The sequence below is a fragment of the Drosophila suzukii genome, chromosome 3 (assembly GCF_043229965.1).
Source record: "Drosophila suzukii chromosome 3, CBGP_Dsuzu_IsoJpt1.0, whole genome shotgun sequence".
In the NCBI taxonomy this organism is placed as follows: domain Eukaryota; kingdom Metazoa; phylum Arthropoda; class Insecta; order Diptera; family Drosophilidae; genus Drosophila; species Drosophila suzukii.
Window position 1 is genome coordinate 72777470 of NC_092082.1, and position 21397 is coordinate 72798866.

Sequence of the window (21397 nt, forward strand, 5' to 3'; positions counted from 1 at the left end):
GCTTTGGTATATTTCTGCGTGGACGGAAGTTCAGCTTGAAAAACTATCGTCTAAAGTCACGGCTTTTCGTATCCAGTGATTTGCCCCATAAATATATTTTTAAGTCAAAAATAAAAATAAATATCAATGTTATACAATAGAAAAATTGTACAAAACTAAATATGTTGCTATTGATTAAATATGTTTTAGTTAAATCTTTGGTTTCAATCGCACACGATATAATACTTGGCTTAAATGCTTTGCTATACAGATATTCGGTGAAGGCGGGTACTTATTAATTAATGACTTTATGATCTGTTTATACTTTTAAAATTAGTTTTAACGAATTATTTTTAAATTTATTGGGCGGTTAATTCTTCTAAGCCCAGTGGTATTTTCTGCCGTTCCGTTTTAACGGCCCCGCGGTCACACTGAAAAAAGCCCTTGCAACCGGCAGCTCCATCCGAATAACAATTAAACAAAGCTTTAAATTGCATCGCAATTAACGCCTATGATTCCGGAAGTGAGCTAGCCCACGAATAGCACATGATCGATTTACGGAGTACTCAATAGCGAGAGTTTCCGAGGGCTGCGCCCACGTGAAAATTCAATGCCAAAGAAGTTGTGTGTGTCCTAGTTGTTGTGGCTTTTGTTGCTGTTGTTTCTTGTGCCTTTCGGAAAGCGAAACACACATTTGTGATTTTGAATAAGCAATGGGTCAGTCGGCTGGTAAAATAGGTAAGTAATCAAGGTTTTAATTTCGTTCAAATGACATTTAAAGAGCTCCAAACTCGATTGGGCGTGGGGTAAATGGTTGGGTATTTGTGAAACGGTTGTTTTCAATAGAAACATTAAGCTATAGTATTCAGCATGACAGTTATAAGCTCGTCCTGATCATGAATCAAAAACTATGGGCATTCCAATAAGGTTTGTGACCTTCCCACCACCAACACACTCACATGTTGGCCAAACAGCTGTTCCCCCTTGGCGATGACACTCGCCGGCGTCGTGTTCGTGCCGATAGTTCCTTAAGTCGTCAAAATTATACAGGTGTGAAACCAACCTGACATACCTTTTTTATTTGAAAATCCTCTATGGGTAAAATAAAAAAATTTGCCTTTAGGAGCTATTAGATTCACAAATTCAAAACTCAAGTGATTAAAAGTTGTTCCATTTCACTTTCGCTTAAATCTGGGCAATCCAAAAACCGCGATAATCTCGTACCGCTTTTCATAAATGGCTCCACAAAACCATCACTTTCTTTCGTTTCGAAAGCATCGATTCCTTTTGCGAAATCCATATAAGCACTGGGAAGTGTGCACCAACTTTTGCTCCAATTCTCTTATAAAGCCACCAAGTCAGGTCAGGATCTGTGCACTGCACCTGACTGCTTGGTGTTTAAGCTAATCTAATCCGTACGAGCCATATACAAGTTAGAAAACGTATAAATTAACCGAAGGAAATCGATCTGTTGGATATTACTAGTACATGTGCAAAAATATGGGTATAGGTTTTTTTAAGTACATCATAATTTTAAAAAAAATTAAACTAACCGCTTATGTACGATATACATAAATAAACATTTAATTTTCCTTCTAAAAACATCAAAGTCCTCTATTACAATTAAACAATTATTCCGAACCCGCCTTATAGGGACATCAAACTCATAAGCAGCTTAGGTTCTCCAAAAGTAAAAAAACTAAGGTGGTAAAAAATACAAAAAAGAGAATAGAAAAAATCCCGACCCAAATCCCGGCGCGAACTTTAACGTAATGGTCATCTTACCTTTACAGGTGTATTTAACGGGGGTTGCAGGGTTGAACTTACCTGCTTGCCACATCGTCATCCGAGGGCCTCCATCAAATCGAATCAGCTTCGATTAGGCCCAAGATGCCCGTGCAGCTGTAGACAATAAATTATAGAGTTTATGGCAATGATTTCTCACAAAACGAGCGCAAGAAAGGACGAAGGATCGCACAAAGGCGGAGGAGAGAATAAGTAAACCCCAATAGGCGCTCGGTTCAGGTAGGATAACCGAGCCGTAACTCCCTGACCCTGAGACAAAGACACATGCTGTGGGCCGAAAACCCGCCAGGACCTTCTCTCTATGACTTGCCAAATGTCCTGTTTGCATCCGAGTATCCGTAAAGGTATCTGCAAGGAGCAGATCTCTCGTTTTTCTTGGGACAGGGGAGTTTTTCCATTTTACAGGCGGGAAAAAACTGCAATATGAAAACTGTGAAAGCCGAAACCCCCAGAAAAGGCAAACATTTGGCCAACAGAACATGTATTTATTTCTCTAACGGATCGCAGTTTCCCTCGCATGTGTTGCATTGGCGGTTATTCCTCGCCGATGTTGATATTTGATTAGCGTACGCACATGAGGACCCGGAAATGGGAAGTGGATGTGGAAGTTGAAGTTGCAGTTGCCAAATGCATCCCCGATTTCCTTTTGTTAGATCTTGATCAGAGTTTCGGGATGAAGCCAACTGCTGTCGCAGGCATCCCAAAAAAAGTGGAGGAGTTACTCTAAATAAGTCAGGAACCCTTAAGAGAGATGTTCTGATAATTGGGTTTCGAATCAGAGGTTGCATTACCATAGTATTAAAAAGGAAGGTTTTCTATTGCCATGCCCTTTAATTTGGTCCAGTAATAAGTTTCTTTTTGTGAAGGCAAGGAGAAGTTTCCGATTGGTGTGAATATTCATTTCTTGGATCTATAAACTATCATCCCAAACATGTAATATTTATATCATTAAAAATATAAGTTCCCTGAAACGTTTACAATAACCCCGATTCCTGGAGACTGGAAATACATACAAATTGTATGCCATCTCCTCCTCCATTTCTCGGTTTCTCAAGTGCTTGCGCAATTCGATTTTGGGTTCTGTTCTCCTCAATTCTCCTTTGTGTCCGCTGGATTAGTTCGGCTATATACATACGAAACTCCACAACTGCTCCTTGCACAGCTCCTTTTTCCTTGGCCTGCCTGAAGTCCTTTCCCTTTTATTTTCCCCTCTTTCTGCCTGTGACCCGTTTGCATATGTCGTTTTCTAATTAAACATTGGCATTTGCTACAGTTTTTACTTAATTATGTGTATATTTATCGGCTATCGGCGATCGATGTGGAGAGCCGAGGAATTCTCAGCTGTCTTCATTCCGACAGCTGCCAATTGCTTATATCTTTTCGTTTATTTACTTGCGCTGCTTCTTTTTCATTCAACAAATCGTTTAAAAGTTTCTGATAATTACCAATATATTTCCCCACACTTATCTTTGGCCCACTTGAGCTAGTTCCTGTATTTAAATTATTATTGGCATTCGATTTTGCTCTATATATATATCATTTAATTAAGATTTTATTCAATTGATTGATAACTATTTAATTATAGCTATAAATCAAAAATTCCATAAGCTTTTACATACATTTTTACCCTGTGAAGTGTGAGGGTTGTTAGTGATCAATGTTTTTAGAAAGATAAAATAGAAATGTCTTTGGCTGATATGCGGTATGTATTATAATTTGAGTTCCAGAGAGATATATAGGTATGCACAATCCCAACCCCGTTTCTTTTACTTGTTTCTCTTTAAAGACAAACTACAATCCTTCGGATCTGCTCACTTGCCGTGCAAAATTATCATTTGGCATTTTCATTAAACGCTTGCCCAGGTCAATTCTCCATAGATGACGATTTCGCATATCAGCAGGGATCTTGGGTTAAGGAACTGTCTGAATAGTAAATCGCTGTGACATTCTCGAAACAATGACCGAAAAAAAGAAAAACTATTGTGAGACCAAGGTAAATGCGGGCCTTAGGAGAAACCAGCGATCCCAAAACGAAGACGAGCGAAAATGAGCGACTTACTTGTATTCTTACGCCAGATGTTCGTGGGAGACCGAACTGGAAAGATAAAAATTGCACTGTACCGCGGGACTTGTGGGGGCACATGTGCCAAATTCTAAATTTAACCACAAAATATGTACTTTAAGGGGAGCAAAGAATATAAAAAACAGACTGCAGATATCTCCCCCATCAAGGCGACAAATGCAAATGGAAGCCGCAGCTGTCTGCTGGCAAAATATGAATATATAAAAATAAATAATCGTAAAAGGAGTTCGAACCGATCGAAAGAAGTAGAGCATCCTTATCAGCCAAGGCAACTGGCGCACGTCCCTTTTTTCCATTTTTAACCTGGCGCGTGGTCGGCTGGCTTCCTCTTTCTCCTCTTTTAAAATCCCTTTCTACCCGTATCTGTCGATTTTGCTATGAATTTACACCTGGAATTGGCAAACAAACAGAACGGAACCGACGGCAAGGGCCGCGAGGGGATACAAGCTACAGTAGAGCAAACCCTTTTTCAGGTCCTTTTCCGACTGCAACCGCAGATGGACACCTTTCGTTGATGTTCAAGTTGGGTACAGTGGCTATCGATGTAGGAAACATGTAATTGTATAAATTAATTAAGTTAACTTACATTAGATCGTGATCTTAGTCAAATGGGTTTCGTAGTTCGTAATTATGAACCCTTGATATACTTTTTGTATTAAAAAGTTCCCAATATCCGAAACTAAACTAAAATACAAACAAAAACATTAAACATTTTTAGGTATACACTTTATTATTTCATCACAAGTAAGGATTACTTTAGTTTAGTTCTTTAAATTGAACTTATAGATATTTCGTATACTAGGGTTCTGGATCTTTTAAAATCGTTTAATAATGGGTTTCTTCACTATTTTTCTGGAACCCTGTGTCAGTTAACCGATATTCACTGTATTCTTTGACAATTTTGGGGTTGTTCGCTGCTCGATGTTTGCCGGTTCCTGTTTCGCCAACATCACCTTCTCCGACCTTTTTTGCATTTTCGCAAACCGAGCGAACAGGAGGGGGAAATCGGGTAAGCAGCAGCAGATGTATTTCCAGGACGCACGCCTGCTGCCAGGATGCTGAATATGCATTTCCACTTTAATATCAAAATTTAAATGGTTTCTGGCCCGTCTTGATCCCTTCCGATCTTGAAAATTGCATCTGCTGTGAGGTCTGTCTGGTTCCGTCTGCCGATGCAGGACAAAAAGGACGAGGACGAGGATGAGGAGCACTCGGCGCAATTATCATTCCGCCATCAATGGCAGCGTGGCATCCATAAAGGATAAAGAATGATCAGACGCCAGACGGCGGCTATCCTGCTCACCACAAAACCTAAAGCTTAACAAATGTGACCACAATAGATAGCACGTCTCCAAGATCATAGGCAAGTTCTCTGAATCGGATCATTAATTATTTAAACGTGTCCCTGTAAAGGGAATGATATAAATGATTAGAAACGCTTTGGGGAACCTTTATTGCACTAAAACAGGAAAATAAGGAATAGATTTTAGGTAGCTAAAGAGAGTTTGGTGCTAATACAAAAAATATATGAAATATGTTTCAAAGAAACTTTCTTTCACCAACAAATTTTCCAACCCAGCCTTAGGAACTTTTTTGAGAATTCCAAATATTTTTTAGGTGAGAACCAAGAAAAAATACATGGGTCCAGTCCCTGAAACTATGATACACACTCACTTGGCCCGCAAAGTTCACGATCAAAAGCATTAGGGCAATTTAAATAGTTTGCCAGTTATATGAGCCAGACCTTGTAACCCCTGCGAAAAAGAAAGAATTGCTTTGAACCTGGCTGAACTACACACACACCAACGGACTTGCACCCATAGGTGAGGAGAATAACAGTTAGTAGAGATCAGAGCAGTTTGACCAAAAATCCAAATGCAGGCCTAGAGCAGCAACAAAAACAACAGCCGAAGCAACAGCAGGAGAAGAAGAGGAGGAATCCTCGATCAAGGTGCAGAGTTTGAGGCATAAAGGTAAATTATAAGGGAGGCTCAATACACGCGAATGGCAGGCACAAAGCGAAACCATAGTAAATAAGAAACAGCTGCCAGAGAGAAACAGAGAGAGAGAGTGGTGGCGTCTCAAACCTTGCTCTCTTGGCCTATCTGTTCACTCTCTTGTTCCTTGCGGGGCGGCCAGTGTTGACAGCCCTTAGCCTTTAAAAAGACAGATCTTCAAACTAAAAGGAAAACTAGCTAAAAAAAAAAATAAATGTATTAAAAAAAATTGTATGTCGAACCGAAAACATAATATTGATAAACATAATAGTCATTTTAATGCGTTTTTAGAGGTATAAGGTGAAAATGTCTAGTATTTTCACATGTTCTGTTTAAACTTTAAACATTAAATGAAGAACAACCACAAACGGTTGTACGATTAAAATGGAATTTTCAATGGGAGAAATAGTAATTGTAATAGACAGAATAAACCCAACCTTCAAGAAAATGAAATAATATACCTCGGTATCATAAATAAAACTAAAAAATAGTCCCGTAGAACCCAAAATTAAAAAGATAGATCTGTCGGAAGAATATCTGAACGTCATCACTGGGAGCCACTCTCCAGCTGAGCTGCGGCAGCGACGTCGGCGTCGTGGGAGAGAACTCGAGCTGGTGCGAAGCTATAAAAGGCCGCGCACCGTTTATTTGTTGAAAAAAAAACGCAGCGAAAGGTTGGCTCGGGAGTTGAGTTGTCGTCGGTTTCTGTGTTTCGTTTCGTTTCGTTCCGTTTGTTCCCGTTGCAAAACAAACAACCAACAAAATTCAAAATGTTTTAACGGACAACACCAAATTCGAAGAACTTTACGTTAAATTTAATGCCAAATAAAATACGCAAGCAGCTTGTGGATTTTCGTTAGCATTTCGCGTGTTCGTTTTAGTTCGTTTGATACCGTTTCAAAGGCCAAGAAAAAGCCATCATCATGGGTCTATCGGATATACCAGCCAACTATATGCAGGGCAGCCACCCGCACCTGAACCTCCACCCGCAGCAGCAGCACCACCAGAACCAGCAGCACTTGCAGCATTTGCAACAGATGCAGCAGCTCCACAACGCCATGCCCTCCCCCGCCCAACAGGCCGCCCAGGTCCTGGCCCTGGAGTCCAACGAGCTGCTCATGAGCACCAAGGACAAGCTCTCCAGCAAAAAGAAGATGCACTTGCTCAAGAAGATCAAGAAGCGCTTCGGATTGGGTTAGTACTCGCTTTAGTACAAAGCTAGGGACTGGATTAGTTTGGCTATAAAAAAAGATGAATTTTGTAAATCGTTTTGGATACTTTAAAATGCTAGAATCTTCGGTACCTTCTTTAAAAAAATAAGAGATTGTGTTCTAGAGGTCTGTTTCCAAGAAACTGAATACATTTTTCTAGGAATTAAACAAACATTTCAGTAGTAGGACTTCGGATCTAAACATAAAACTATAAAACAGGAACCTAACAGTTTTGAGACAACGATTCCTTCGTGTTATCCCACCATTAAACCCTTGAAACAAACCTAATTACATCGTGCGAAAACGCTTTAAATACATAATTCAGTGATCTGGGGAACTTAGCTTTTATCTCCAGCGATTCCCACATAATATTAGCATGTGGTCTGACCTATCGCTCATTCATTCATTCAGTTAATTAAAGCGGCAAAGATAAATAAGCGAAAAGCACAGAACAGCCGCAAACATTTATGCATACATTAGCATTTTGCTTCTCAAGAACAATAACAAATAAAGAAAGATAAAGGCAAAAAACGAAAAGGTTTGTGATTGTTTAAAACAAAAAGCTAATGACTAAATGCTTGAGACAGCACGCTCAGTTTGTAATAGTTTTGTTCTGTCTAAATAGACGCAGAAACGGCCCAAAAAAAAATTTAATGTGAAATTCTCTCAAGGCCTCTTCGGCTGAATTCAACCTCGACCCGGGTTATTCGCCGGAAATGTCAGTTCTCGAAAACTGCATTTTTCAATCGCACCCAAGTAACCACAAATTGATCGAGAAGATCGGGGGATCTCGAAACGAAGGAAGAAAATACCATCGAAAGCAATTTTCCCAAGGAGTGATTATATTTATCATAACGATTATCTGGGCTGGGGAATTTCGTTGCCGCTTTTGTTTTTGTTTTGGTTGCAAGCAGCTGAGCAAAAAGAAGTAAGTTGTTAACACAACAACAACTCACTCTTTTTGGCTTCGGCTCAATTGCATTCTCGGCTTTATTGCTCTCTTTTTTTGGCCAAAAGAGGCGAAGCAAAAACAACGCAAAGCCAATGACGCATAGGCTAAGCTTCTATGTACTCCTTTTTTGTTGTTTGTACTTGCCTCCAAAGAACAGTGGAGTTCACACAAATAGCAGTGGCAATTCAAATTAAGCTCATGGTAAGCTTAATTTCACTTAGCAATTTGGAGCTTTGCTTTCCCTTGAAAATTTGAATTTGAATCTAAAGTAACTCAGCATTATTTGTAAAAACCAAAGATTAACAAATTTTAAGAAATATGGAAACCCATTGGGCAAGTATACATACACAAATGCGTTTTCCACTTTTCGCTAAATGTACTTTGGGTGCTGTATTTACCTGGTTCTATTTGTCTCACCTCCACTGTTTTTGCATCTGCCTCATTCAGCATTTGTTGTTGCTTTTACTGGGAATTGTACGCGAAGCGCCGTTGCCGCCATCGGCAAAAGCAAAAACAAAGGTAAAAACAAAAACAGCAAAAACGATCCATGGCAGGAGAAGAAGAAGAAGCAGGAGTAAGCGAAAAGGGGGAGAAGAGAGAAGAGGAAGAGGTGTGGCTTTGAAGTTCGAGCTGAGCGTTTAAGCTCGGGATGGTTTATGTTTTATGCGGCGACTTCCAGTCCGTTTGATTTGAACGTGCGTTGCCTATCGGTAATCAATGAAATTACTTTGTTGTTGTTTTTCGGCGTCAGCTGCTTTTGCTTTTTTACCTGCATTTTCTATTACATTTCGTAGCTTGTTGTTGTTGTTGTTGTTGCTGAAGTTGTGTGTGTTGTGTGTTGGCATGCCACGTTTGCTTTGGCTAAAAAGTTTATCTGCTCTTGGCTTTTACTTAGCTTCTCACGGTTTACTTTTCGAAATGGTTTGTTCGGCCGGCTGTGCGTGTGTTTGCAATTGAGCGCTGCCAACTCGTCTTTGAGCCACTGATTATTGGAGATATTGTCGCTCGACCTTCGCCTGTTGGCCAAAAGTAAATAAGAACCGCAAATAGAGGGAACACACCCCCGCAGCGAGTTGGCCTATTCAATAAAAACAGTGGCGATCAACAAAAACATCTTGAGCTTCTAGGGTTCAAGACCCATTTTTGGAAATTCGAAAATATGAATCAATAAAGTTTAGTAATCTGCACGGGAGCATTACGTACTTCCCGATTCGATAAAAACACATATTTTGCATTCCTTTCCCGTTCATTTTATTTTGTATCACGGATGTTCATATGAAAACATACTCCAACATCTGCTGCGATATTTCCTATTTGCGTACTTTTTCTGTTATTTTTCTACCCCTTATGAGGTCATCTCGATGTGTCATCCATCCAATGGTCATTGTACTTGCACCAAACTTAAAAATGTTTTTATAATTGTTAAAACTGATACGAAGCTTTGCCATTTCTTGTTGATAATTTTGCCCGATTGATAACGGTCTGTGCCAAATAAAAAAGTTTATCTCTGCAAGTGTAGTTGTAAACTGATTGGGTTTGACTGTAAAAATAGTTATAGAGGTTGGGGATATACACAAAGATCTTTGCGTTTCTTTTTTCCTTTTCTAAAAACAAAATTATCTTGCGACACACTTAAAAGCTTCCCACATCTTCTTTTTATCAGTTATTGAACTAAGCTGGTCCTTTTGTGGAGGAGTACAGTGGATATTGGATATGAGAGACCTTATATAAATCACTTGTTGCGCTTTAAGTTGCTGCTTTAAATTTCCCCCTTAATATCAGTACTACAGTTAAAGACCATCTCTTTAAGAAGTTTAAAATAAAGTTGATTAATAAACATTAGAATAACCACTGTAAGCCATTAATTTCCTCATGACCCAAATGTAGTACAAAATTGTTAACATTTTGTCTGGGCCGAGAGATAACAACGCATACCACCCCATAGATACAGATAAACTAGATAAAAACGCTTCGCCGCAGGGTGTTGCAACTGGCGCAAGACAAAAGGCTCAATCTAGGTAGCTACAGGTAAAAATACCTCCAGATACGATATATAATAAGCAAACATACCTGGTCCAAAAAGCAGCTGCAATTAACTCACGCAAAGTAAGATGGAAAGATATCCAAAGGCATCTTTGGGTCAATTTTGAACGCCTTATGGGAGGGCGTGTTTTCCAGACGGGTTAAAAAAGCGGGCGGGCTGTTGGTTGCTAGGCATAAATCACCGTTGGTTTCTACTTGGTTCGAACACCTACGGGTCTTTAATCTATGCCTGTGTCCACCAGCAGCTGTTTGGCTATCCATCGCCGAAAACTTGGTCAGATCGGGTTTTTTAATTTCGGTTTTGGGCCTTTAACGCTTGTGGTCCGAACTTCGAGCAGAACTTTAATGTAATTAATATGTACACCTATTTTGGGACGAAATAGAACTAGATTTGGTTCAGCTTTGCAGCTGTTCGGGGTAGTTAATATGCTAAAATATAGGCAATTTGCATGGATTTGCTATAACCCTAAATATTACCGCGGTAGTAGACGATAACAATGCAACCAGTGGCATCAAAAACTATCGAATTCAAACCCCAAAAACACTTGAATGGCTTCCGTCAGCCTTTGTAATTACAATGTTATAATGTAATAATGATGTGTTTCTATCAAAAGACGACTCTTCACGTCCATTCCATTCCACTCAGTCCAACTTATGGCTGTTATTGTTGGCTCCCCCTCAACGCTCGAGTGATTTAATTACACAAAAGAGTTTCCAGTTTTTAGACTAGGGGAATCGCGGGGTGTCTTGTGCAGTCAAGTGCGAGGAAATGCAAGCTGTATGGGAGTAACTATCAACTTTTATATATAGTGTTTTCTTATATACATACATCTATCTGGACCTCTTCACTGGCCCTTTGCAGTAATTGCAACGCTTCGATAAACAGCAAGCCTACAAAAGGCAACAAAACAAAGCGGAAGAAAGCCGGTCATATCGTATCTGGCTCTCGAATGTACAGTGCTGTAATTGGAACTCGGAATAATTGCTTCCTAAATAGTAAAGTTTGGTTTAACTAGAAAATTGTATTAAACCATTTTTTGTCATACTTGACTTTATTTTGGTATAATATCCCTAGACTTTGTCTTCACAATGTTGTTTATTGTGTGTTTTATTATTCCTCTGCTTCCTTATGCCTGCGTGTATATTTAGATCGGTTTTATGTCTATTCGGAGCTGAACAAGTTCGGTTCTTCTTGGCTGGGGCCTCTTGCATGCTTCAGCGCCCAAATAAAAAACCCAACCATAGATGTTTTATATATATATATATATATATATATATATAATGTGCACCGATAGAGAGGTGCTCCCATTCCACAAAGTTGGTTTTTGTAGGCTTGTAAAAATAAACATGTAAATTTGATTTGGCCACCCACCCTTTCCGAACTCCCCATATACGTTTCTATATCTCTCCCTTTCGGAGGCTAATTATATTAGGAGGGGAGCTCTGCGCCTCATCCGGGTGTTTATAACTAATTTGTGTGTGTGGAAAGGCTGAAAATGTACGTTGAGCAGGGAGAAAAGTCATTGGGAGTCATTGAACCTATGCATTTAGAAGGTGTGATAAACGTGTAAGGTGGAACTGTTGCACTTTAGGGGCTTCTTTTTGTGTATTTTAAAGAAAATGCAAGTGCAAACTTATTTTTTCACGGGGAAAAACTTTGTTAACCCAGTAATCCATTATCTTAAGGGACTTCCCTAAATATATAGGTTTATTTTTTACAAGTTTGACTGGGAATTTTCTGATGAACTTTCATTAATTACTCACTTTTGGCTTTATCATTATTGAGGAAATATCTCATTGACTTTGGGTTATTAAGCTTTCTTATCTTTATTACCCAGTTTAGCAAGTCAGTTAATATCTCTAGTTAGTGATTATTGTAAAGACCTAAATTGATGGTATTTTTAAACTAGCTGCTGCTGTGATTGCTTTGATTTTTATACCCGTTACTCGTAGAGTAAAAGGGTATACTAGATTCGTCGGAAAGTATGTAACAGGCAGAAGGAAGCGTTTCCGACCCCATAAAGTATATATATTCTTGATCAGGATCACTAGCCGAGTCGATCTAGCCATGTCCGTCTGTCCGTCTGTCCGTCTGACCGTCTGTCCGTCTGTCCGTCTGTCCGTCTGTCTGTCCGTCCGGATGAACGCTGAGATCTCGGAAACTATGAGAGCTAGGCTATTGAGATTTGGCGTACAGATTCCTGAGCTTCTTACGCAGCGCAAGTTTGTTTCAGTAGACTGCCACGCCCACTCTAACGCCCACAAACCGCCCAAAACTGTAACTTCTACAGTTTTGATGCTAGATAGAAAATTTTAACTGAAATGTATTGTTCTCATCAATACCTATCGATTGACCTAAAAAAAAGTTTGCCACGCCCACTTAAACGCCCACAAACCGCGAAAACCTGTGACGCCCACAATTTGCATGCTAGATAAAAAATTTTAACTGAAATGTATTGGTGTCGTCAATACCTATCGATTGATCCAAAAATAATTTTGCCTCGCCCACTCTAACGCCCATAACGCTTAAATCTGTCTACCGCCGGTAGGTGGCGCATTTTAATTTCGCTTTGCTGCTTGCATATCTCCATTTCCCTTTGAGTAACGGGTATCTGATAGTCGAGGTACTCGACTATAGCGTTCTTCCTTGTTTTCTTTATAAACCGTGCGCGGTATCAGATTTCGCTTAATCGCATGAAAAGTGCAATGTACTTGGGAAGAGGAAAAGCTGCTCAAACACAATAACAACTGGTTGCAACAACTTGGCATAGTTTGACCTCTGGTTTCATCGCTGTCAACGCCGCCACCGCCGGCAGTCGGCCCCTTTTCCGTTGTGTAATTATTTTTATTATATTTGCAGAGTCTATGCTATGTGTCCATTGTTGCTAGAGCTTCTAAAGTTACCAGAAGGGGCAAAACCGGTGGGGAATCCATACCAGAAGAGAGAGAGAGTTCCTCTCCAGTGGATTGCAGTGCAATTTCCGCTGCACTGGTCAGCGGTTCGAGCAGAACGGAAGTGGTTTTCGCATCTAGTCAATGGGGCTTTCCAATTCAGTCGAATCTTACTAAGTGGATTTAGCTGTAAATCAAGGTACAAACTGGAAAATTGAGGGGCAATGAAGTTAAGAGAAGATATCATTTTAAACCATTAATATAAAAAACTTTCAAAATATTATCTTACAGTAAAAAAAATACGAATTTCACTTCTCCCTTTTGCCATAAAGTTTCCCAAAACCCCCCAAAAACTTTCATATTTTCATGCCCCACGCAAATTGTTTGTTTGTGAGCGATTAATTAACATTCATTAGCTTCGTTTGAGTATATTTAAGACAAGAATTTAGCATTGCTTTTATTGCTGTGAGAATTGTTTTACAAGCCATTCGAGAGAGACACTTGTTCAGATCTTAAACTCCGACCAACGCCTGACTTTTCTGCCCACAGCCAAAGCCTCAAACTAACTAACGAACGACCCACACACTATTTCCTCAACTAATTTCACTGAAATGTTGAAAATGAAAATAAAAAGATACTATGTGGAGTGGCCAGATACGCTTATAAGTTATTTATCGGCGTGGGTCGATCCATTGACAAGCCCGTGGAAGTCAAAAGCTTAAGTCCAACTCAATCCGACTCATTCACCCACTCGCGCTGACTGATTGCCGCCCTGCAAAATGCCGATAATTTATGCCAAATGGTTGACCAATTGATACAATTTGTAAATGATCCATTGATCCACTCTGGCCAAGCCGGCATTTGCCCTCGCAATCTAGCCCCCCTTTGAAAGCCCCGGCTTTTATGGGACATTTCCGGTGCAATTAAACGGCCTCAGGCGGTGTTAATTGTCCGCACACGTCCCGTGACTCATGCACGTGGGCTAAGAACAACAGCAACAACCCAGGGGGTGGGGCAGCACGTGACCTGTGACCTCAATCGGTGCAAATGAGGGAGTTCAAGTGGGTGGCAGGGGGTGACCACAATAGCTTCTTAAGACAACGTTTCTGATTTGTAATTATACTGAATCTCTTGTAAAACTCAGAAACAAGTTAGTTACCTGAGTAATGCCTATAAAAATTTAACTTTTAAGAGTCCTATTGCATCCCTCAGTTTTAAAGCTACCGAATTAATGCTTTTTAAAGTGATTTGTTAGAACCGATCATTACACTAAAGCCCAGCTCAACTTAGGATCCCCTTGTAAGCCTTCATTCAGACATCAACGTAATCTGCCTTTAATGATCGTAAACTCAACTGAGCTCAACTGAACTCACGAGTGCCAATCGAAATCTAATGACGTATACCAACTCAATGGGATTTTGAATGTTTGGAGATCTTCATCGGATCGTTAAAATGATTTCGCCTAACGATGGCCGCACAATCGCAGATTGCCACACTGGTTTTGATTTTCTTTTTTTCTCTACGCGAGGGGTTTTGTTTTATGACACCTGCATGATTTTCACATTTTCCACCCGCTCGATCGGCTCAGCTGCAGCTTCAGCTTCTCCAGTTCTCCAAAGATTCGGGAAGATCCGAACTCCGAACTCCGCACTCTCTTCTCGCAATTACCGAGGCTTGTTACAGGTTTTCCAATGTTCGGCAGCCGCAAATTTACTATATATCTCCTATATATACAAATTTGGAGTCGTGGGAATTGTCTCTACTGTGTTTGTGTTTGATTTTTGCCCAGTGCTCAGCGTGGGAAATGTTTTGCTCCGCTCGCTGGTGGCGAATCCGAAAAGACGTCGCCGATCCGCGCCGAACGGTAAATCAGGTTTTCCTTTTTGGCAAACTACGAAAATTTGCCTGCAACTGCAGCAAGATAGTTTGCAGTCGATCGGATGCTGGGATTGGGATGGTGATGGGGATGCTTCGTTTTCCGCGCTCGAGAAACCGCGTTTGGGAACATTTTCGGCAGAGCGGCAAACTCCAAACGCATCATGACCACCGAAAGTCTGAACTTTTCATCTCCCGATGTTAGTTGGCCAAATTATGGCGAAATTAGACCTCAGATCTCAGCATTAGGGCGATGATGATCAGAGGGCCTGGGAAATGGCGATGGTTAGTCCAAAATATAAATACAACTTCATTGATTGCTAAATCTCTGTGCTCTGTATAAGGTAATGTAGTTCTGAAATAGTTTACCTTTCGTTCTAAGAAATTATTTACTCGGTTTTCGGAATATTATAATAATATTGTTGTTTAAGAATGTCAAAAACCCCTTCTGCAAAATGAGTAATAATTTCCTATCTATTTTGCCGGCAATCGTAATTGCATAATAACAATTGTAAACTACCTAAGTATGGTTATTTTAAGATAGCTTCCTTGCCATTGTTTTCTTCCCAACTTTCCCAACAACAAGTCTGTCGTTTAAATATTTAATACAATTAGTTATCATGGGGCGGAGATCATCATTAGAGCCTCGAGCGGAGACAATCGCTGCACTTAATTAATTGTGGCCAGGCTAATTGAAAGTATCGACGCGTCTCTCAAGCACCGTTTCGACTGGGAGTTCAAGGAAAAAAAGCGAGGCGCGTATTTCATTCATCGATGCCAGCGAATACTTGTACTCGCCGCTGCAATTCCATCCATCCATTGACTGACGACTGTCTGGGCCGATAAAAAGTAGGCGTCGCCAGTTGGCCAGGCTAGTGAGACGACAACATCCTGCAGCTAATAGGCCCAATCCAATACACGTATGTGCGTAGTACGTGATTTCCTACTTCCTCGTCGCGGTCAATTCATAAATATGGATGGATGGCAGTCTTCAGGCCCGGCTTTCTTCTCTCTCCTTTTCCTGCACTTCCTCCTCATCCCTTCCGAATCCCCCAAGCCGCTCTTCTTCCTCCAGAATGGGAGCCACCGGAAGCTGGTGCTCCCTTTCCACTTCCTGCAGCGGAAGCACTTGAGGATTGGATTTTTCGGGAAGCAGACAGTACAGATTTCGTGTGCAAGTCATTGGCCCTGGATTAGGATTAAATTTCAACCCCAAAGATAGTGTCCCAGGACCAGGGAATCTTGCAGATACCCAGGCATTTGTATCTTGTATCTGTCTTGTACTGTATTTTTTCCTTTCTTTTTATTTTTTCGAAATTTGAACAGCTGCAGACTGTGGAACTGCAGCAACCCCTGTGCGATCGAAAATGTTGAAAACTACCCTCGAAAAACGGGGACAGACGCTTTACGCTGTTTAGGGGTTGTTTTACTACCTGTTCCCGTCGTACAGCTGCTTTCTTCTGACCTTCCTATTTCTTCCCCGGCACACAAAGACCAAGCCAAGGGAATAAAGAAAAAGGGAAAAAGGACAGCTGCCACATGCCGCTCCAAAGCAAACACATTGATCTCCAGTGCCACGCGCCACATATCAACATGGTAATCACCATCAACATCGACCTCATCTGCTGCAGGTCCTTCGCCATGGGTTTCTTTCTTATAAACTGGGCTTATGCTTTTTCATCGCAACTGTTGGCATGCCGCCGGAATCGTCTGATGTTGGGCATTCCAGCGGCCTGAGCAGAAACCTGTCGCCATCCTAAGACTCCTCCTTGAGTAATTATTTATAGAGCCATATGGATTGGTTATAGGTTTTTTTCATTGCCCCGTCTCTTGCGGTAATTGTCAGCAGCTGCTGATGTATGTGGATTTGCAAGGTGCAATAATTATGCCAATTTCGGGAATATATTTTAAGGATTCCCCAAGTCTTTGTGTGTCATTGAAGTGCTTCTTTAAATAATTGCAAGGAATTTACAATAAGCTGGCTTGCCGCTTAAATGCTTTAAAAAGTGTTGTACATTTCCCAAAAATAGGAATAGTTAGTAAAAAAAAACAAACCAAATTCATTTAAACAAGCTTCAAGAACCCCCTAACCTATACCAATATTATCCGTTCCTTGAAGTACTTATTTTACTTCACACGTTTGTGGCTTTGATTTTCCAAGAAAATGGGCCAGCAGCTGACGATTACCATGGTAAATCCTTTAGAGTTCGCCTGTTGATCGATTTTGTCAGGGCATTTTCAGAATACAGAAATTTAATAGTTCAATAGTCTTCAATTCAGTCACGTGCCTTGTGCTTGAAATCCAACTAAATTTGGGTCTTGGGTTGGGGGTTATTGACTCACCCAGGAAGATCATTTCGGGCTTCTGCGTAATTCGATCTCTAGCACATGGTTGAAAATTCGGCTACCTGGAGCAACACATAGATATTTCATTCGAGATGCGTAATCCGATACGGGGTAGCTGGCGTTGAGAAAAAGATTTTAAAACAATGTGGCATAAGATGTAACTAATAGATAAATGTATTGTGGGAGTTCGGGCATTTTGTTGAACGCAATGTATTATGTGACTTGGAAAATGTTTAAGGAATTGTACAGCAAACTTATATATAATCTGTGTAACTTAATAGGGGGTTTGTGAGAACTTTCATATTAAAATCACAACTAACTAAAATATTTTCTTTTACCATTTTAGTTCGCCGCTCGCCTTCTTCCTGTCCTGGTCCCAACAACCTGCCCCCGCTCCAATTTCACACCGTGCATGGCGACAACATCCGGATTTCGAGGGACGGAACCCTGGCCCGTCGCTTCGAGAGCTTCTGCCGGGCGATCACCTTCTCCGCCCGTCCGGTTCGCATTAACGAACGGATCTGCGTGAAGTTCGCGGAGATCTCGAACAACTGGAATGGCGGCATTCGCTTCGGTTTCACCAGCAACGATCCCGTGACGCTGGAGGGAACGCTGCCCAAGTACGCCTGCCCGGATTTGACCAACAGGCCTGGCTTCTGGGCCAAGGCTCTGCACGAGCAGTACTGCGAGAAGGACAACATCCTATACTACTATGTCAATGGAGCTGGCGATGTGATCTATGGAATCAACAACGAGGAGAAGGGTGTGATACTGTCGGGCATCGATACGAGAAGTCTGCTGTGGACGGTGATCGATATTTATGGCAATTGCACGGGCATTGAGTTCCTGGATTCCCGCATTTACATGTACCAGCAGCAGCCAGCGGCGATGCCAATGGCCGCAGTGCCCGCCCAACAACAGCAGATGGCCCAGCCGACTGCCAACGCCACCTCAGCCCTGAATCCCCATCACCCACATCAGCAGTCGAGGAGATCCCTGCCAGGACACACGGGGGCCATCGAGCACGACCTGGAGCGCCATGTGATGCCGTCGCTGCAGTCGCTTCACCTGGCCGGAAACGGTGGAAGCGTGGCCAGTGTGGAGCAGGCGGCCATAGCCCACGACCTGGCCAACGGACTTCCTCCCCTGCGGTACAATGCCAATGGCCGACTGATCCCCGTGCCCTTCCACAACACCAAGGGCCGGAACGTGCGACTCTCTCAGGATCGCTTTGTGGCTTCCCGCACGGAATCGGACTTTTGTCAGGGCTATGTGTTCACTGCCCGACCCATTCGCATTGGCGAGAAGCTGATCGTGCAGGTCCTGAAAACGGAGCAGATGTACGTGGGTGCCTTGGCCCTGGGCCTGACCTCTTGCAATCCTGCCATGCTGCAGCCCAACGATCTGCCCAATGACTCTGATTTCCTGCTGGATCGCCCCGAATACTGGGTGGTTAGCAAGGACATAGCGGCTGCTCCTCAGCGCGGCGATGAGATTGCCTTCTTTGTGGCGCCCAACGGCGAGGTGAGCATCAGCAAGAACAACGGACCCGCCGTGGTGGTGATGCATGTAGACCAGTCCCTCCAGCTGTGGGCCTTCCTGGATGTCTACGGCTCGACTCAGTCGCTGAGGATGTTCCGCCAGCAGCTGCCCAACATGGTGGCGTATCCGTCGCAGCCACAGGTGAATGTGAATGCCAGCAGCTCATCCGCCTGCAACGCTGCCTCCACGTCCCGCATGCTGCCCATGACCGAGTCGATGAGCAGTCTGAATGCCGGAGCCACTGCCAAGCTGATGCATCATCCCTCCCAGCTGAGCGTGGCCCAGAGTACGAGCACCCTGGCCTCGGCTGGCGGAGTCAATGGCAGCCGCATGATCAGCATGCCCTCCAACGGAGACATTCTCCAGATCCAGCCGAATGGTGGGGGAACCGTACTTGTGGTGAATCTGCCACCGGCCAGCAGCTCGCACGATATCAACGGACAGCTGACGGCCAGGCCCACGGCCACGGTGACCTCCAGCGGTGTCTTGGCCGGAGCCTGCTCCAGCGGCACCCTCATCAGCACAACCAGCAGCCAGTACATTGAGGTGAGTTTCTTAACTCTACGGCTAAATCCCCGACATTATACTAATAGTCACCCCCTTTTTCCATTGCAGCCCATTGCCAACAGCACAAATAATGCGGCCAACAAGTGGAAGGACAGCCTGAGCGACCAGCAGAGCACCGATTCGAGTGCCGAGTGCACCATCTGCTACGAGAACCCCATCGACTCGGTGCTGTACATGTGCGGACACATGTGCATGTGCTACGACTGCGCCATCGAGCAGTGGCGGGGAGTGGGCGGAGGCCAGTGCCCACTCTGCCGGGCGGTCATCCGGGACGTCATTCGCACCTACACCACGTAGAAGGGGCGCAGCCGTTTCCTAGCCAAGCAACTATTACTCGCAATCAAACCTACTAAAGTTACACATCATACCACACCACACACAAGTTGTTGCATTTTGAACGCAATCAAGCGCAAAGATATTAATATTGGAGAGATAGGCACTATTTTTGCAGACTAAAGATGAGATGAGTTTACACACAGCTAGTTTAGGATACGAAACTGTCACCTAATTTATCCCCTACCATCTACATGTATGTTTAAATTTTTTGTGATGTTATAAGTAAGTGCGCCTGAGAGCCAAAACACTATGTATTGTTCAATCCAATCGAGATTTCTTCGTTTTTCAATTTTTTGCAAACCTTAAACAACGCACCCAGGCGTGTGGTACTGTAAAACCAAAGTATTGTATAGGAATTAATTGTATTTTGAATTTAAATTTGAATTGATTGAAAGTTGTTGCAAATTTACTTAGTTTTTCTCTATGTCTAAATTCCAAACGATGTGCAAAATTAACAAGCAAATATTTACGATTCATTATTTGGCGAATAATCATTTTGGTGCTAAATGTTTTAAGAGGCAAAATAAAATTGTTAACGAATTTGAAAAGTTATGTTTAAGCTTGCAGCAACTAATTTGGCAGTAAAATAGACAAAGCAATTATTGACTACTTTCCAGCGAGGAAATTGAAAATCGACAACTCAAATATATCTGCAGCACAAAATATTGAACAAAGATTGATCAGATGAATACTTATGCACGAAAACCAAAATAGAAAATTGCAAAAGCGTGTTAAAATCTAATTTTAGTCTAGCCCTAAGTACTTAAGTTAATTTCTAGTCAACGATTTATGCTGAAGTTTCATCTAGACCGGACTTCATCCAAAAATGGCACCACACAGAAGACGTATTAAGCACGCTAAGCAATTTTAATGAAGCCGCATTTTAAATTACACCTAAGTAGTGCACGTATTTTAAAGCAGACTTAATTATATTTAACTATAAACATAGAACAAAAGACTTGTATGTTGTACCAACAGCTTGAATGAAATATGGAAAATGGAACGCCCATCTAAATCAACCATGCAGTTAGAAAATTGCCAATAATTAATTAACAATACCAAGCAGATCAAACATGAAGGACAAGAAAAGCGGATAAAACTTTACCTAAGATTGTATTAAAACTGAAAAAAATGTAATAAGCAAAGAACACAAAGAAATATGCGAAATGGAGCGCAAGCTTACTATTTTTGTTATAAGAATGAATCCGGATAGGAGTAAATGAAGACATGTTATTGCCACTATTAATAATTAACTTTTAATTTTTTAAAGAATCATAGTTCGTAATTCTACGATACTGCGCCTAGTTATGACTAAACATTTAAATGTATTTATGAAATTATATTTGATATATTTAAGAAAACGCAATGCTGTAATACCATTAAATACTGACAACAATATCAGAATGGCCCGTTGGTTTTATTTTCGGATTGAGGTGGTACCCAGAAAATTAAATGGAAAAATAGGCGGTTTTTTTGCCAAATTAATGTCTAAGCAGAAAAACGCATTTACAAATTAAATGGCATCGTGCTATTTTACTTCAAGGTTGGTTAATAAATTTAATTTTAAAACAAAATCTGGCAAGTTACATATATATTAGAAAAATTTTGTTGAAGTTAAATAGCCGAAAATTTTGTTTTATACTTGAAAATGTAACGGTCATCTGGTTTTAGGGATGCCACTTAGTTCACTTCGCGTCATCGATCCATCGATGTTTTCACAGCTCTACTTTCACATCCCTAACGTTTGTGCTATCTTCCTCTTTTACTG

General features: G+C 41.5%; 1 protein-coding gene across 3 annotated transcripts; it reads left to right on the top strand.

The window, feature by feature from the left end:
- The first annotated feature begins 402 nt into the window (after nucleotides 1–402).
- neur (E3 ubiquitin-protein ligase neur) lies at nucleotides 403–21033 on the top strand. Of its 3 annotated transcripts, none has more exons than XM_065865799.2 (3): nucleotides 403–717; nucleotides 17531–19272; nucleotides 19342–21033. In XM_065865799.2, the coding sequence occupies exons 1-3, from the start codon at nucleotides 693–695 to the stop codon at nucleotides 19588–19590; spliced, it is 2016 nt and encodes a 671-aa protein (XP_065721871.2). In that variant the 5' UTR covers nucleotides 403–692; the 3' UTR covers nucleotides 19591–21033. The 3 variants fall into 3 exon arrangements, with proteins under 3 accessions (XP_065721871.2, XP_036673005.3, XP_065721870.2); XM_036817110.3 differs by lacking the exon at nucleotides 403–717 and adding an exon at nucleotides 6514–7059; XM_065865798.2 differs by lacking the exon at nucleotides 403–717 and adding an exon at nucleotides 17326–17468.
- The last annotated feature ends 364 nt before the right edge of the window (nucleotides 21034–21397 follow it).

What these genes read in the sequence shown, in the direction of transcription:
- neur (XM_036817110.3), top strand. Translation starts at nt 6,789, where the DNA reads ATGGGTCTATCGGATATACCAGCCAACTATATGCAGGGCAGCCACCCG. An exon ending in CAAGAAGCGCTTCGGATTGG is followed by an intron (nt 7,060 to 17,530) that starts GTTAGTACTCGC and finishes TTACCATTTTAG; the next exon opens with TTCGCCGCTCGCCTTCTTCC. An exon ending in CCAGCAGCCAGTACATTGAG is followed by an intron (nt 19,273 to 19,341) that starts GTGAGTTTCTTA and finishes TTTCCATTGCAG; the next exon opens with CCCATTGCCAACAGCACAAA.